The sequence below is a fragment of the Sciurus vulgaris genome (genome assembly GCF_902686455.1).
Source record: "Sciurus vulgaris genome assembly, chromosome: 5".
Lineage (NCBI taxonomy): Eukaryota > Metazoa > Chordata > Mammalia > Rodentia > Sciuridae > Sciurus > Sciurus vulgaris.
The window spans coordinates 37,262,283-37,281,152 of NC_136465.1; the positions used below are offsets into that span (position 1 = coordinate 37,262,283).

The 18,870-nt window shown below is 43.1% G+C and overlaps 1 protein-coding gene across 1 annotated transcript in view; it reads right to left on the minus strand.

Moving 5' to 3' along the window:
* Positions 1-17,804, minus strand: part of ENPP6 (ectonucleotide pyrophosphatase/phosphodiesterase 6) — a 112,205-nt gene extending 94,401 nt beyond the window's left edge. The window contains exon 1 of the mRNA XM_079141860.1: positions 17,496-17,804. Within this exon, the coding sequence (XP_078997986.1) occupies positions 17,496-17,736 (241 nt within the window). The 5' untranslated portion in view covers positions 17,737-17,804. The remainder of the gene's footprint in view (positions 1-17,495) is intronic.
* Between the last annotated feature and the right edge of the window lie 1,066 nt (positions 17,805-18,870).

Genomic DNA, 18,870 nt, shown 5'->3' on the forward strand with positions numbered 1-18,870 from the left:
AGAAATCACCATCTGAATGCATGCAAGGTACAAGAATATGAACTACTGATTTAGGTGCTATGTTGAACTATTTTATTGAAATATCAGACAGCATGTTTTCTCCCTGTATATTCCCCTTGGTCATGGGTCAGACAGGTATCCAGTTCTTTGGTCTTTGGAGAAGTTATCATTTCTCAAACATTAACTGATGTTTGTTGGATGTCTTCCTTCTGAGCTCATTTGAGCACATCGGGGTGGTTTTTCTTAAGGAGAGGGGAGAAAGGTATATGCCTTTGAGAGAAACCAGGAAAGGAGGAAGGAAAGACAGGCTACATAATTTTCAGGACTTGGTACAAAATGAAAATGTGGGATTATTGTCTATTAAAAACTTCAAAGTGTGAAGAAATACAATTGATCAACAAATGTATGAAAAATGCTCAACACCTCTAGCAAATAGAGAAATGCAAATCAAAACTACACTGAGATTCCATCTCACTCCAGTCAGAATGGCAATTATCAAGAATACAAGCAACAATAAACATTGGCAAGGATGTGGGGGAAAAGGTACACTCCTACATTGCTGGTGGGACTGCAAATTGGTGCAACCACTAGTGAAAGCAGTACAGAGCTTCCTCAGAAAACTTGGACTGTTCAGAACCACCATTTGACCCAGCTATCCCACTCCTAGGTTTATACCCAAAGAACTTAAAATCAGCATGCTATAGTGATGCACTCACATCAATGTTTATAGCAGCTCAACTCACAATAGCTAAACTAGGTGCCCTTCAACAGATGAATGGATAAGGAAAATGTGGCATATATACACAATGGAGTTACTCAGCCTTAGAGAAAAATGAAATTATGGCATTTGCCAGTAAATGGATGGAACTGGAGAATATTATGCTAAATGAAATAAGCCCGTCCCAAAGAACCAAAGGTCAAATGTTTTTTCTGATATGCGGATGCTAATTTGTAATTAGTAGGGGGAGAATAGAAGTTATTTGGACTAGACAGAGGGAGGTTAAAGGAGGGGAGGGGACATGGGGGTGGGAGTGAGAGTAGAATGAATCTGACATTATTACCCTATGTGCATTTATGATTACATAATCGGTGTAACTGTACATCATGTACAACCAGATGAATGAGAAGTTATACTCCATTTAGGTATAATGTGTCAAAATGCATTCTACTGTCATGTGTAACTAATTAGAACGAATTTTTAAAAGTGGTGGCAGTGGAGCATTAAACCAAGCACAGTTTCCTTGTAAGCACAGGGCCCTGTGTCCCCGCATAGGTCACACACCCATGAATGCTGACCCTGGTGGAAAGTTTCCTTCCCAGACCAGTGAAAGAAAAGAAAGAGCTAGCCAGTACAGGGAGAGTGGGAAATGCTGTATTGCTTGGTGGAAGGACTCCATGAGGAGGACTAATGCAGACGTTACCACCAAAGCACTGTCTCTCCTTTCTAGCTCCCTAGGGATCTCACAAACCCTGCTGCTAAGTACAAAGTCCCTAACCCAATGACTCTTTTTTCATTTCTTATTTTCTTTGATTTTTCTTTTGGATCATAGTGACCATCTATTTGAAACTTTATTTTTCTTGACCACTTTGACACTGCTTGAATGCTAATTTTCATTTTAGGCCTTTGGTAGAATGGTCTTTGATAGGTCTTTACTTCTTCCTTGTCTCCTCTTCCACAAAGTGCTCCTAAATGTCAGCAAGTTCCCTATGGTTCCATATTGACCTCTTTCTCTTCCCTTGCTGTGGTCTTTATAATGAGGCTCACATAAAGAGATAAAATTGGGAGACACGGGGTTTTCTAGCTCAAAGCAATAGAGCCCTTTTGAGGGACCACATGACCACTAAGGTGAACCAATGGACAGAGCTATTCTCCTCAGTATTTGGAACAACATGTGACCCAAGGACCTTTGCATAACCCTCAGGGAAGAAGAGAAGCCCCTCTACATAACCCAAAAGAAACTAAAACTAAATTTCCACTAAGCCCATTGGGATGGGGGTCAGGCAGCTTTAGGTTTATTTACTTTTTATTGTGGTAAATATATATAAACATAAAATACACCATTGTACTACTTTAAATGTACACTTCAGTGGAATCTGCATATGCACATTTTTGTATGACCATCACCACTGTCTACATCCAGAAATTTTTTTCATCCCAAACTAAAAACTTTAGACCCAGTGAATGCTAACTCTCCATCTCTGCCCCTACCCAGTCCCTAGTAACCACCCCTTTTCTTTTGTTTTTGGTGAATTTGACTATTCTCGGTAATTTCCTGTAAGTAGAGTCACACAGTATTTGTTGTTGAAGCTTTACAAGCTTTCAAGAACCATTCATAGATTTAGGCTTAATTTAAAAAGATAGAGAAATGCAATATTTCTTATAGACTCACGTTTGTGAACTTAGATCACTTCACGTACAGATTAATCATCTTACCCTAAGACTATCTTGAATTCTTATCTGATTCTGAGATGATTTTCTAATTGTCCCAATCCAATCTGCCCTTCTAGATCCCTCTCTATAGGGTCTGTTAAGTTCTTGACCTCACATCAAATTCTGACCTGAAAACTGGACTCCCAGACTCATGCTAGACTGGAGTGGCCTTCCTTGAGCCTCAAACCCACACTACTCAGAAATGTCTGAGTAGTCATCTCACAGTCCATCTCTGGTCCCCAAGTACTTCCAATCCTTCCCATCTCTACCCTTTGACTTGGGTTTTACCCTTTGACTTTCGTTTTACCCTTTGACTTTCCTCCAGGTCTCAACCTACCTAAATCCTCCAGCTTTACTCAAATAACTATAGCCTCAGAACCTTCCCTCTTCACCACACGCTCATAAACAACATCTATTTCCCTTACGTCTGTTCTAGTCTCTTATGATTATGTTTTATTAAAACACATATTAATCACTCCAACTTAATTACAAACTTGTCCAAGAACAGAGGCCATTTTGAGAACAGCACTTCTTACATAGTAAATGGTCAATATATTCTTAAATGGGTAATATTCCTACATGAAGGTACCATATGGACATACGTGAACACTATATGGTGATACAGTTACCAAAATCTGTGGTTCAGTCAGAAAGTAGAAAAGGAGTTAGTCAATGGATGAAAATAATATTTCAAGACCGCATCCAACTCTGAAATGTCAAAAGCCTTGTGGAGGAAGGATCTTACTTAGGCTTAAAAGAGAAAGTTAGGTGGAGGAAAGCTGGGGATTGGGTTTGGGAGAAGATGGGAGGAGATCCTTATAGAGGGGAGAGGTAGTGTCAGCCAAGGAAAGGACTCAGAGTTCCAGCGAGGCCTCCAACAGAATCAGGAGAGTCCAATGGAGAGGGGAGAGGTCATGCTTCAAGGTCCCAATCCCACAGAGGAATTCACAACTGACTATCAGAACCCTGGTGATCTCCTTGTTGGAAGGTTAGGCATTAATCTAACATCTATTAAGGGAATCTGGAGTGAATTTCCAAGATGCCTACACAACTAGTTAAGGAATTCGAAAGAACAAACAGGTGGTTGAGAATCAGGTAACTTAGATCCCTCTTGTTTTCGTTTGACTTTAGCTTTTAGCTAGCTGTTATAACACATCTCAACACAGACTGAGAGAGAATTCTCTGGAATGTGATTGTCTTATCTGTTGCATCAGAACGTGGTGCTATTACGTAAGGAACTTAAGGAACTGCAGCCAGCCTTCCATTGCCATCCATGGCACAAGGAAGTAGGGAGGATGGCTGAGTCCAAACCCCATACGCTCCTTCTGGATGGCTCCACCTCCTCCTTGATCAGATTTTTTAATGAAATCTGCACACACTCACAGGGAGTGCTTGGAATCACACTTCCATTTTGGCTTGTGCATTTTGGTCTGCATTAATGGGGATAAGAAAAGAGACAAGAGCAACCCTGAGAAGCCCAGTCACAAAAAAACAGAGTGCTCAGAATAAAGTTGAAAGCTTAGGCAAAGAGGTCAGTCTGGGAAAGCAGGTTGTAGGCACTGGGAAGGGTGCCTGGGCTTTTCACCCCAATCACGGAGGGCAGCTAGCCAAACGCTGGCCCCAACCTACAGAACTGCACTGGTGTGGTCCTACTCTTAGCTAGCTCTTGGATTGGAATCTCAGCTCCGGTGTCTTGTTCTGCACAATAAAACACAGGCACTGGTGGTATTTCTCAGGCATCTTCTGCTTTTTACATTTTGTTCATTCTCAGTGCCTTTTGGGAAACTTTGGACTGGGATAGAGTGGATTTCGTTACATATTCCCAAGCTCATTCACATAGTTTTAGTGTTATATTTTACATACACGAAGGCATGCTAAAATGGACTATGAAAGTCCTACTCAGAAATGTACAGAGAATGGTATCGTGGTTTGGGGAAAGGCCAGCTGGCTCCACTGCAGGGGAATGGTCCAGTCTGGGAATAACTAGAAGCTCAAATTAGATCTACCCACAGAGCCCGCAAAAGTCAGGGATAGTCCAGGGTGCTGAGAAGCCCAGGATAACAGGTTGAACTTGGCGATGGTGTTACTTTTGGCCCTAGGCAAAAGAAGGATGCCCAGTGTAAAGAAGAGGAGAGGAAGCCTAGAGGCCTGAGGACTAGGATCCAGAGACCAAATTAGGTCTATGCATGCACTAGGTAGTATTCTGGAAAAGAGTGGAACTTCAGTCAACCGATGGGGCTCAGCAACAAAACTCCACAGCCCAGCCTAGCCTTCCACCTTGGGGCTGGACAGATGTCCAATTACTGGAATAAGCCAGGAAAGTCCAACAAACATGAATCAAGAGTCTCTTCTGTGGAGATTGCCTGCCCTCTACTGATGCCCTTAAGGGAGCACAGACCAACAGCAAGGGAGATTGCTGTGTGGACCAGCCAGTCTGGCTCAAGGGACCCACCTGGGAGATGGAAGCCCTTCAGAGGCTGCACACAAGGTGGGGCCTCTTTGGTTGTGTTTGGTCCTGCTCTTCAGAGGGGCAGAGGTGTGGTGGTGATGTTCAAAGAAGGATAATGATGGCAGCCTTCGCCATGGTCTCTTGAGCCTGCACTACAGACTGAGAAAAAAAACAAACCAAACCACGAACCTCTGCCTTATGTCCACTAAGCTGGGAAACATCTCTTGGAAGACTTCCCATGGGAATACATTTCCCCTAAGTCACAAGTGGGGCTGCTAAATCAATGTTGAATAAAAATACCTGCTTCACTAGAAATGAGCAAGTTCCATTGGAAACAGATACATTTTCAATGTACTATTCCAAATAAATAATTCATAGGGTTCAAAAAGATAACCTGACATCTCTCTCCCACCTTTGTCTCTCACCTGTGCAATTGCCACCTCAATAGGTAACCGTAACTGCTGCTTCTTTCAAGATATGTGTTTCCCTCCAACTGGCAAAAATCTTTTGGAGGCCCTGCTTCTCCTGAGCAGTGGTGTCAGGAACTGCTCACTGCCTCCTGCCTCCTGGGGGAGACTGGTTGGACAAAGGGAGGGAGAGGCTGCCTCCCCACCATGGAGTATTTGTTACCAGAGACCAAAGGATATGCGTGGAAAGTTTTTATAATGACTGAGCACGTACTCATAGAACACAGTGCTTGGGCCATCTCAGGCCAAGTGATGTGGCAGCCAGAGGTCAAGGGCATAGACCTTGGTTGATTCACTGAGGCTCCCGTGACTTTGCATGCTCCAACCCCAATGTCAGGGATTGGCAACCTCCCCCAAGAGGCTCCCCTCTCTGGCTGGCCCAGTGATGGAATGTCTTATAGGCCATCGACTTTACAAAAGAGAAAATGGTGCCCAGAGAGGGAAGGATGGTGCTCAAGGCCACAAAGTCAGAGCAGAGTGAACCTGATGTTTTCATTAGTCTGGGTTACAAGGTGGGGGTGGGAGGGGCATGGGGAGAATGTTCTGGAGTAGGCCTGTGGTCTGCTAGTGAGTGACTGAAGAGTATAGTATTTGAGGTTTTCTCCTCAAAACCTATGTTTGTTTAAGTTTTTTTTCACCCTCAACCATTAAAGCAGAGTGTTTTCTCAAGTTCACCTGTGAAAACCAAATCTTTATACATCAGATAATTTTTCAGGGAAAGTCAGACATGCTGCAGAGCCAGCAGGCTAATTTGTTTGATTTGTGTGCCGAATCTGGAAGAAGAGACTAAGGCACAGAGGTTCCTTAGGCAAACTCTGTGGGTGTCAAGTTCACTGTACCTACAGACGTGAGGACTTCCAGTTGCTGCCCCCCAACCTTCCTCAGGCTAGAGACCTTGTCATAGACCATCAAATCCAGTGGGGTTAGCTGCAGACAACAGTCCTCTTATGTATAAAACAGTCAAAGTGGAGTTGCCGTGATCACACGAGGGACAAAGACTTCAGGGTCTCACAGACAGCCCCTTCCAGACATCCCTTCCCTCTGCTCCCACTGTGGCCCCCAAGAATCTCCTCGGAACCTCTCTACTATATTCTCAACACCTAGAACATCCCCAGCACACATATGGCACTCAAGAATGCACAATTATCTCCAGGGCCTCACCTGCCCATTAGTCTCATTATAAAGCAACAAAATCTCCAGACTGGGAAGATGGTGTGACTCATCCACAGGCCCAGCTGACTGCAGCAGAGTTGGGAGAATTACCTAGTCCTTTGATTCCCATTTCCAGATCCTTTCTGCTCTACCATTGCTTCCCAAGTGGCTTCACCAGACGCTTTGGTTGAGCACCACGGGATGAATGGACAAATTTGCTCACGACGGAAGGTGACTGGCCCAACCCACTCATGGCCAGCACACAGGCTGGGGCACTCTGCTTGCAGACATTGATATACACTCTCACAATGACCCCACTGATCCTGCCTCCGAGGAGCAACTGTGAAGCACTGACTCTTGAAGCTACCAGGGGGAAGTTACTTTCCTCAGAAGTATCTGCAACATTCCAAAACAAAGGTGCATTTATGATTTCAGCTCTTTGTCTCAATAAGTCTGTCCACAAATCACTTCGAGACCTGTCTGTTGCATCTTTACTCCTTGTTAGCAAAAGGACTGGAGAGCAAGCCAAGTGTCCACCGAGAGCCAAATGCTACACGCAGGACCTGCAGGAGCCCCAGACCTGCACCAGGTCCTCCTCTGGTGAGGCTGTGAACACAATGGCCCCATTCACTGAAGGGGACTCTGAAACCCGAGTAGGTGTTGTTTAAAAAGTCTCTGAAAGAAACGTTAACATGCTGAGTCAGGCTCCCTCCGAATTAATTTTAAATGGCTTTAATCCACTCGGACTCAGCATACATGATGAAGCAGTCCTGAGACAGCATGGTTCAACCCAACTCCCAGAGGCTTTGGAAGGAGGCCTGTGGTCCGATCCATTAGCAGTTGGGTTGGGAGATATTGGCCATGGTTTGTCAACCACAAAGACGCCGGATGGATGGAGCTTCTGAAAAAGGGTTTGCTGCTATTATAATCAAAAATTTTCCCCACATGTTAAAGCCTTACCCACTACCCTAACCACTCCTCACTTCAGGGAGTGAGCTTCTAGAAGCTGAATGCCATATAATAAGAACTCCCTCTCATCACCCTGGAGTCCAAGAGAAACACACTTTTTGAAAAGTGACACTTCAGTGTAGAGAGGTCTGTTGATGGAAGCTGAAATAATGACGTGCCAGGAGACATTATTTTTGTAAATACTCATGACACATCTTTTTCTCAGGGCATGAGCTGGTTAGAGCTCTTTATGGCTTCTATTCCCTGACACCTTCCTTCCTCAGCCTTCTTCAGGCAGCTAATTCAGGGCTCATTATAGAGACTGTGGTTTACAGTGGGAAAATGGAAGGCTGTCTAGGTGTCTCTGGGAAGTAAGTGAAAAAATGTAGACAAAAGTTCATGCAGATGAGAAGACACATTTTAATTGTGTATCTGTGAGAAATATTCTCTACCAGCTGTGTGATGAGCAGAGAGGTAGGAAGTACATTTACTGTGGTCCATTGGGACCTGAGGATCAATTTCTTTCCTTTTCTGCCATGGTTATTCTACATGTTTTGGAATTCTCCTTTTAGAGGTTGTCTCTATTCCCCAAAAGGGCTAACTCCTGATGACTATCTTACTCATCTTGAAATATATTCTGATGAGAATTTATTTTCCCAAATAAATCTCACGGAAACAAATAACCCTTCAAACTTTCCCATTTCTGCTAACAGAAGCCCCTTTCTTCAAGCTTCTGAGAATCTTAGTCGTGGAAAGGTTTCAAGCTCCCTTCCTTTTAATTCTTTCATAGTTACTCCTCAGTCAATTGGCAAGTCCTACGTCAAGGGTGCTCTTCAAATTCAACTCTTCCCCTTACCCCTAACAACATGCTGGAATGTTCCAAGTGGAAGAGGAGGAAAAGAGGAACTAGAAAGTTCCTCAGTTCAGCATTCAAAGCCTTCCATCATGTATTTCTGTGTTTTTTAAAATTCATCTCATTGCTATTGTTATTGTGGTTGCTGTTTTATTAACTCATCTCTCTGTAGCCCTCCAACCCACAACCAAATGGTGAACAGGGTTAACGTCTCTTCAGTCTTGCTGATATACACTTCTCTTATTTTGCCTGTCCCCAATATCATCAGTCTGTACTGATTTTTTTTCTTTTAACATCTGAGTCAAAATGCATCTACTAAAAACCTTTTCACTCGTTTACAAGATTTAATTCTAGATCCACTTTCTCCATTGAAATGGTCAATACCCTTATAACGCCCATCCATACCTCCTTTCTCAACTGCAGATTCTCTCTGTGTTATTCATTTAAGGTATATAATATCCAGCTTTGAAACATCTTTTCTCTTGATCTGATGTATGATCACTTCATGCTTAAATGGTTATTTGATATTTCAAGGGTTTTTAAAAATCTTTTTCCCGCCCAAGTTTTTTGAGGACAATAAGACCTACAAGTCTCTTAAAAAATGCAACTCATATCAATTCAGTATCAATATACTTTAAAAAAATAAACCCTGCCCCTCCTTCTGGAACAATTGTACATGCCTGAATTTTTGGCATCAAGCTTGGCAAAGCGATTTGCTTTGGCCAATGAAATGTGAGCAGGTGTGATTTGAACCAGCTGTGAGCAGAAGTTTTTAAACCTATTATAAGATTCTGCCATTTCCCCAGGTGAGCTGTGTCTCATTTGAAGTTACTTGTTGTAACCCTAGGTCCCAGAACAAAGAGGAAATGGTACAGAGTTAATTACCAAAGATTGTGTATGTGAGGGAGAACTAAATTATTCTAAGTCTCAGATATAGTTTAGAGTTGCTTTATCTAATCTTCCTGATAACATGTAATATGCATAGTTCTATGAATGATAATTTTAATGAACTTTTTAAAATAATATTTTTTAGTTGCCGATGGACACAATATCTTTATTTTATTTATTTATTTTTATGTGGTTCTGAGGATTGAACCCAGTGCCTCACACGAATTCATAACTCCACTATGCCATGTGTTCTGGATTGAACTGTATTGTTTCAAAAGGTATGTTCAAGTTCTAGTCCTCAGTGCTACCAAGGTGACCCCATTCAGAAACGGGGTCTTGGCAGACTTAATTAAGATGAGTCATTAGAGTGGAACCTAGTCAATCAGGCTGGAGTCCTCAATGAAGAGGAGAAGACATGCAGACAGAGGCACACAGGAAGAAAGCCAGGTGACAATCTTAGCAGAGATTGGAGTGATACTTCCACAAGCCAAGGAATACCAAAGATGGGCAGCAATCTAGAAGCTAAGAGAAAGGCATGAACCACATTCTCCCTAGAGCCTTCCAAGAGAGTGTGGTGCTCTGACACTCTGATTTCAGACTTGCAGCCTGCAGAACAAGCAGCCTAAATTTCTGTTGTCATAAGCCACCCAATCTGTAGTCATTCGTCATGGCAGCCTTGGGAAACTAAAATACCATGACTGCCTGGATTTCAGGGCAGAAATCACCAGGAGCTCTAGGTAAGTCTGCTTGGGGATGGAAATGACCGTCTAAAACCCCTCATTCTTCCACGGGCAGCCTAGTGTCACATGATCTGTGTCCAATCTCCTCTTCTTATAAAGATGCCAATGATATTAGGTTTCAGTCCACCCAAACCTCATTTTACCTTCATTAAAGACCCTGTCTCCCAGTACAGTCACATTCTGAAATATTAGGGTTAGCATGCTGACAGGAATTTCAGACATGCAAGTCAAGCCATAACAGCACCTCATGTTTTCAAAGGTCTGGGGAGCTTCTCACCATGCCTGCATGCACAGACTGCCACGTAGGCAACCCGGGATGGAGGTTAAGAGCACAAGATGGCTCTGCAGGCCCTGTAGGTAGTCAGTCCCATGCCTCCGTCTGACAGCCGGGACCACAGAAAACTAGGCCTTTGCTCCTCTCTCAAAGTTCTCTGCATTGGTTCTGAATTATTTGCCGTGTTCCTTGCTCTGCTGTTGTCTGCTCTCTTGGCTGAGGCAATCTGACCTACAGTTAGGTTTTCCCTTGGGCTACGCTGACGACCAGTGTTCTGATTAAATGTTCTCCCTACATCCAATCCTCTTGGACACTGCCCTCTTCACGGGAACTTTCCTCCAACCCTCTTTGTGGGAAACCATCCATGACTGGTATGAGAACTGGGTGGTAAAGTTCAGGCCACTAACCAGGAATGCCTGGCCTCAGGAACTCACAGTCGGATACCCACTGTTCTAGAACACCTGAATCATGTGGTATGCTGCATTTGCTCACCCCTCAGGTTTGAGTACAAGCACCAGAGATGGGAGTGACCCGCTAGAGTCAAATGGCCTGCTTACCCCACACCTATCCTGTTTTTCTTGAAGAAGCTTCTACTGGTCACTTTTGATCTGTACAGATATAAATAAAGCAAGTGTGGGCCCCTTCCTTTGTTAGAGCCAGACCCTTCTGGACAGCTCAAATGGTCTCACCCCTGCTCTTAAGATATTCTTGCCTTTTGTCTTATTTTCTGATATATAAATTCCATAGCTCTTATTTCACAGCCAGCCCATCCCTCCGACAGGAACCATTTCCCTTGCCCACGCAGGACGTGAGCGAGACCTCTTGCTGCCCCCAATCTTATAATCAGAACAAAACAAAACTGAAAGACATTTTGAGATATGTAAGATTATTCAACATCAAAGGCAATTGCTTTACCTAATGCTGTCACATGAGCAAAGCATAATTTTAATTTTTTTCTCCTTATTATTAGTTTAGGAGTATCTAAAATCAAAATGATAACCACTTCTCTGAAATTCTGAATACTTGAGTCATTATTATAATGCTTCTTTACAACAATAAGATTTTGGGGGTTTTTTTTTGTTTGTTTTTTGCAGTCCTGGGGATTGAACACAGGGTTGCTCTACCCCCGGCTCTTTTTATTTTTTATTTCGAGATAGGGTCTTGCTAGGTTGTCCAGACTGGCCTCGAGCTTGTGATCTTCCCACCTCAGTTCCCCAAGCAGCAGAGATGAGAAACATGCCCCCTTGTGTCTGGCTTACGACAATAAGTTTTATTTGGAAAAGATAGAAATAAGCAAACAAATTGGTATTATAATAAAAAATAAGGAAAGTAAGACAAATAAAGAATGATGGAGTGATGAGAGGATATTTTAGTTAGTGTGGTCAGAAAAGCACATCTTGGATATTTCTGGGGGAAAAGCATTGCAGCCAGAGGAAGCAGAGAGTTCAAATGTCCTGAAGTGGGGACACTGCTTGGCCCAGCAGGACACCAAATTGTCTAAAGTGAGGCAGCCATGGGAAGAGTGGTCGAGAATGAGGTCAGAAAGGAGCTGGGGGAGTGCATGGGGAGAGTTCTGTAAAGACTAGGTTTTTCATGGAGTGAGGACAGAATCTCCTGGAGGGTTTGAACAGAGGAAGGATGTGAATAGACACAGGTTTTATGAGATTGCTCTGGTACTTCCATGGGGAACAGACTGTAGAATACAGAAGGTAGAAGAGGCAGAACAGGGAGAAGCTCCATGCTCCTGGGGAGGTTTTGAACAGGTGCTAGCAGTGAAGGTGGGAGAAGTTGAGGCTTTGGGATTGACCTTGACTAAGGCTGTAAGAGAAAGAAAGGTCAGGAAGATGAGGTGGAACCACAGACCGAACCAAGGAGGAATCAATGAATTAAGAAGAAATGAAGAGAGAGGAGAGGGTACTGAAACCCAGTTGGGCTCTCAGGAAAGAGGAGCATGCACTGTGCCAAATGCTGGTCCTGGTAAGGAAATCAAATCCAAGATGGACCCTGTCCTACTAGGAAGTCACCAGGAAAAACAGAAGCCTGACTTTGGTACAAAAGAGGGGAAGAAAGCAAGAGGGCACACCTTTATGAAAGCATCAAATATAGATCATTTATCTGAGGAGGTATCTAAATCTAAAGGAGCTAACATGCAATGGTGAAGGTCCCTGTATCAAAGTTGACCTTGGGTTTGGAGAGGAAAGAAGGTAAGGGAAGCCATTTCCACACCCCTTGGTGCTGTGGATGGGTTTACGGGCACCTCTCCCCCAGCCTGAATTCTGCAGAAAGCTGGGGATGTAGGCTTCCTTCAAAACATGATTGTTTCAGTACTTTCTGCATGAATTTCCTTTGGTCCAAGTGATGACTGGTTTTAATTTAAATCAGATATTTTCTTAAAAGTGGTGGGGAAAAGCACACTGTCCCTTGGAATCTCTTACTCCAGAATGTTCGGTCTGTGGTATCTGCTAAGATTTTGCATCACAAGTAATTTCTAGGAGCGAGATAGGAAATGCACTCGCACAAATATTAATTGCAAGTCGTTAACATCCTGGTTTTTGCTTTGATGCCCATTATTCTGGCTGGTGGTGTGGCTCAGTGCAAGGTGCTCGCCTAGCATGCACTAGGCCCTGGGTGTGATTCCCAGCACGGCCAAAAAAGGAAGAAAGAAAAACAGAAAGCATCATTATTCAGGTTCTTGCTACCTCTTGGACTGGCCCTGAGTCTCAGGTCACAGGCACAATGTTCTGGCCACTCCAGGACTCAGGCATGGGTCACTGCTCAAAGCCTGCAGGAGAATCAGGCCTCTGATCCCTACCCTCTGATCTCAGTTTTGAATTGATATTCTGTGGTGTCTCAAGACATCCAACCTCCCTGCCCTTTATTTACTAGTTTTTAAATGTTGAAATGAGAATATATTTTTTTACCAAATTTATTTCAGCCTATGTTCATATCTCTGGATTGTTTGCAGTAAAGATAAATTTCTAGTCTGTTGTCCTGCTACTCAGGACACTTGTGGGCCACTTTCTCCTACTTCTTCACCAAAAGTGTTCCAGAATTACAAACAAATGCTGCATCAGCAAAACAATGCTAAGTCGTACTGCCTCTAAACATATGCAGCCTTTTCTCTTCCCCATGACTGTATCCTCCACTGATTTTATGTTAAACTTCACTAAATCAAATGTGAATTTACCCCCAAAGAGAGAATAACTTTACAAAAAGATCTGCAGTTAAAATAGAAAACATTCCAATGGCCTATAAACTCTGGTTTCTTTTTTTTCCTGCCAAAGGTTGAACCTAGGGTGCTTAATCACTGAGCCACACCCCCAGATATTTTTGTATTTTTTTTTTTTTAGAGACGGTCTCACTGAGTTGCTTAGGGCCTTCCTCAGTTGCTGAGGCTGACTTTCAACTCACAATCCTCCTGCCTCAGCCTCCCAAGCTGCTGGGATACAGGTATGCATCACTGCACCCGGTTAAACTGTGGTTTTATTTTTACTAAAACTAAGTTGATTCACACACAACTCTTGAGAAAGAGACCTTATGCATAAAATTAAGACCTAATGATTTACATCATACTGTGCCTGTTTATCCCAGCTCAGATCCCACGCCCAAAATGCTTCCTCATGCTACTTCAACATTCAAGACATTCTCCTCTTCTCTGTTCTCTACAGCATTTTTGGAAACTACTGCTTGATCCTTTATGCTCAAGTTTGCTCAGGTTGCCATAGCAAAGTTCCATAGACTGAGTGGTTTTAACAACAGAAATTTATTTTTTCACCTCGTCATTCTATTTAGAATCTTGGTAGATATCCATTTCTTTTCCTTCCTCAATTTGAATGTTAGCTTCCTGGGTGGAAGACCTTGTTTGAAGATTCAGTGTCCCCAGTAATCAATTGTTTGATTGATCTTGTTGATCACTATTGGAATTTAGTTCATATTAGTGAACATGTTTTGAAGAAAACATTAATGGTTTCATGTCAGTGACTAAGGAAGATGATTTCCAAGGTTCCTTAGAAGTACGATTGCTGATTTTCCATCGCCATCCACATGACTTCCCTATAAAATTCTTCCCCTCTAGGAAGTTTCAGTCATTTGCTAAATTTCTACACAAAGTCCTCCCAAAAGAGGTGTATTAGTATGTTTGTTGTCACTGTTGTTACTATAGCAAAACACCCGAGGCTGGATAATTTTATAAGGAAAAGAAGTTTATTTACCTCACAGTTCTAGAGGCTACAAGTCCCAGATTGGGTGGCTCTATTGGTTTGGTCTCTAGTGAGGGCCTAATGGCAATGGCATCGTGGCACCATGTGGGAGGAGGAAATCATATCTCCAAACAGGAAGCCAGAGAAAAGTCAGGAGTCAGGTTCAGGCTTTTGTATTAACTTGCTCTCAACAGAACTCACAGATCCTAACAGAGCTACCTTCATTCCTTCTGAGGGCAGGTCCCAATATCCTAGAAACCTCCCACAGGGCACTCCCTCTTAAAGGTTCCACACAATTTCCCAGCATCACCACACAAAGGACTAAGCCTCCAACACATGAACCCTTGGAAAATAAACCACATCCAAACCATAGAAAGGGCCCAGCCCTAACTTTTGAAAATTCCCTATGCATTGCTTACTTTGGTGTATGCATCCAGTAGCATCTGGACTCCTGGCCTGATTAGAACCTGGTTGTTCATCTCATTTTATTTTACAGCTGGGGAACAGAGGCCCAGGGCAGTCTAATGTCTTACCAAAGTCTTTCCCCACAAAGACTCCAAGCAAGCTCTCCTAGCTCAAGGCCAGCATTTTTCCCTCCAGTAACCCATCGTTCCTCATCATGCAGCAAAGAGAGGGTTTTCTATCTTTTGCACAGTGATTCATGTAATGAAGTGTGATCATAACCTCTCCTGTGAATTCTGAAGAACCCTAAAACAGCATATCTTTTGGTACCAAAAAGATGTAGTATAACAATTTTGTTGGTTCATAAAATGCTCAAATGCTCAAACCATATGTTTAAGCATAATTCCCAAAGGGGATATGTGTGTGTGTGTGTGTGTGTGTGTGTGTGTGTGTGTGTGTGTGTGTGTGCGTTAAAGGAGTTTTTCAACATCAGGTAGAAAAATAAGTATGGTTTTTGGGGAAAAGAGTTTAAATGTATCCCCAAGTCTGTTCCAGGACAGTAGAGATGATTTTAGTTTCACGGCCTGCTATCTTCTCACTTACAGATTCTGCGCCCAGACTGTGATTTGCCCAGCAGGTCCAAAACAAATCGCACCCCAAGACATTTGTACATAATAAACACGAGCCTGCTAGACAAATCTGTGTATAGTAGTGCTTCTGCAAAAAGTGGAAAATTCCATTTATATACCAAGCAGACTTTCAAATCAGATAATATATATTTTCCATTTGAAAATATGTAGACATAACATGTCTGGAGAGCTGGGGGCCTCCTCAGGCCAGACTCGGTTTGAAAACGAGGATGAGATCTTTGTCAGACACTCATGGAAACTGTCCCATCAACGAAAAGGGCTCTTCTCTCCTGAATAGACCAGGGCAAACATCCAAAGCCTGAGAAGAAGGTGTCTCAGTGTGACAGAGACTTTGTGCAAATTATTCCTTGGGCCAATATCAGGAATGTGGATCTAAGCACAAAAGGTCATGTCACGGGCTTGATTTCTCTGAGGAGCTTGTAATGGTCCTTTCTTTCTTACTGGGGTCTGACTTTCTAAAATGCATTCTGTTCATTTTCCACTGCAGTTGAGAAAGCTGCACGTGGCAGTTTATGAATCCTGCCTCCCAGCAAGTCTCTGAAAGACGACTGGAGTGTACGGTCTGGGTGTGTGAAACTCCCTGCACGGAACTGAAGTCGGGTTGGGACACACAATACCATCTATGTGTGACCCAGCAGCCTGCAAACTGCTTTCCCACAAGGGGAGAAGCATGCCAAGTCAGGACCAGAGAGGCTTTTGTTAATTCTGTTTATCTTAGAGTCTTGTTGTTTGTCTATTGGGGGAAAAAAAAAAAAAAAAAAAAAAAAAAAAAACAATAAATAAATTCTTTCCTTGTGTGCAGTCTGATTTTTTTGTCTTTCTCCATGTCTTCATTTCCAATTCTCCTTAGTATTGCTTCCCTTTAATTTTGAGCATCAGTGTATAACATTTTTTATGTATACGTGCATGTAATACCCACATGCAAAGTCAGCGATTCCAGAATTGCCATTCCCTTTTCTGCTAACATCATTTCTTAGGCTTTCCTTATGTTCAGAGTACCTAGCTCAGGATATCAAGCTGTATTTTCAGACTCCTTTGGCTGTGGTGTTCTGTTGAAAGCTATAATGAGATTTCAGCCTTCTCATGCCCTTTCTCTTAACATAATTTACAAAGTTCTCCCTGGGTTCCAAGCACATAGTTAAGTCCTGCATAACCAGTAATAACAGTGCATTCTTAAGAACCTCCCTAGATAGTTTGCTAAATTTCTTCTGAGAACCTCTTGCTGGCCCTTAAAAGGGTTAGCTGAAAAACAAACCAGAAGCTGGGTCCCCACTTCAGGAGCAGAAAGAGGGCGACACATACTTTTGCACAGATAGATGATCAGTTCATGGACACATTGGAAGCTCTGGCAATTCCAGACGGAGGCCACCTAAACGTGACCCAAGGAAAATCCACCTTCCCCAGCCCAGGCAGACTGGGTTAGCTGGAGTTTTGTTTGTTTTCTCAAGGTTGTGTTTGCTTGCTTGCTTGCTTTTTATAGATGCTGGAGGTTAAAAGTGAGGAATCTCAACTACATAATTCTTCTCGTCTCCATGTCATTTCACCTGACCCAAAAAGGCAAAAGAGGAAGAAGCGGCATTGCTCAGCAATACTGAAGGGTGTGACCTAAAAACCCCTCCAAGTAGTCTGGGAACTCTAGGACTCTCCTCTGAGGCGTCCCCTGGGTCATTTTCACAGTCTAGCCCATTGGTAAAGCAGCCAACATAACCCAAGGATGACAGACACAGAGCAAGGAACAGAAGGATTTGGCACTGGCACATAAAGACCTGCCCGTTTTTTACACTTGAACTTAGAAACACAGGGCTAGCTAGAACTTTGATTTGTATAACAAATAATCACTTTTAAAATCACTTAATATCATCTGTTGCTATCGTTCTCTCTTTTCCACACTGAGGAGCCACAACAGGTCCTTGGGAGAAGTTTTGGGGGAAAACACAACCATGGGGGATAAAATCTTAACCGAGAACAGATCCTTGACCATCTTTGGCGTCCGCCTTGATTCTAGACCTCCCCTCCCTCCAAGAGGGCGACACACTACTCACCAGTCATTAGGGTGTAGTAATTGGGATACGAGAGGGTAGGAAAGTCAGGAGTCAGGTAATCCACTTTGACTCCCCTGCTCACAATCTCTTTGAAACCAGGCAATGATTCCAGAGCCTCATCACTGATGTAGTCCCAGCGAAAACCATCCAGTAGAAACACCAGAAGCTTCCGGCGGGTGGAGGCTGGCTGAGCCAGGCTGAGCACAAGGACCAGCAGGAAGGATCCCAGCTTCCCTGCCATGCTGCCAGGAGCCTGCCAGAGCCCGGCACAGCCGTCCCCTTGCAAAGACTAAGGATGGAGAATCTGTAGCTATTCTCTCTTGTAGGGGCTGGACCTTGAGCTGCTGGCCTTCCTGAGCCAAGTTCACTTTCAGAATTTAAAGGGACAGCACCCCTTTTAAAAACATCTCTGCTCACCCAACAAAGTCTGGAGACCAACTCCCATCAGATAAGCTGGGTTCCCAACAACCCAAAATTAGCACCAGAAGAAGGAATGCAAGCTTATTGTTTTGGGTGAATGTTCCAGAAATACAAACAGGCACAGAGGAGAGGAATTTTAGAAGATGACAAAGTAAACACTAACTTTTCAGTTATGCTAACCAAAGGGAGGAGCCAGGGAAAGGACAATCTTTTAATTTGCTGTCCTCCCACATCTTTGCCTGATTTAAACGTTCTGTCTGCCTCACTTACAATTTAGGAACCCAAACCCCTTAACGTAGTATGTAAACAAGAGACAATAAATTTAGGTGGACCTATTTGTGAACTTTCCGGCATTGTTACCACAGCTGTAGCATTAAAAACCAAATTATTTGTTAAGGTCTCGACCACTTATTTTCTCTTCATATACATCTAGAGGCAGTGTCATTTTTATTATTTTTTTCAAATACAAATAAACTGCTGGGGCCTGAACCTATTTGTAGAAGGAGCTGTTTCACACAAGAGCAGCAGAGCAAGAGAAGGTTATAGAGCTGGACAATAGGAGTTCATTCCTGGCAGGACGGTCTAGGCAGCATTGTCCTAAGAGGTTAAAAATGATATAACAAGCTGAAGGACATGAGATTGAAATGGAAAACTCAGAAATAACCCAGCAGGCTTCAGGATAGGAATACAAGGCAGAGGAGGAAATGGGTCCCAGCCAAGGAAGTCAGGCCCAAGTGGACAAGGGCACAGAGTTAGTACTAGAACCCAGATTTTGGGGGTTCCTAGAGTGTTCCTTTGCCTGGTGTAAAATTAAATGCGAAAATTCCTGTATAGGCCGATAAAACAGGTATAGCCATAATAAGGACTATATATATATGTTAGAAACTATTATTAGTGTTAAAATGTTGCTTGGACCCTAGTGAAATGTGTCAGGGTCCAAGCAAAGCTTTACAAG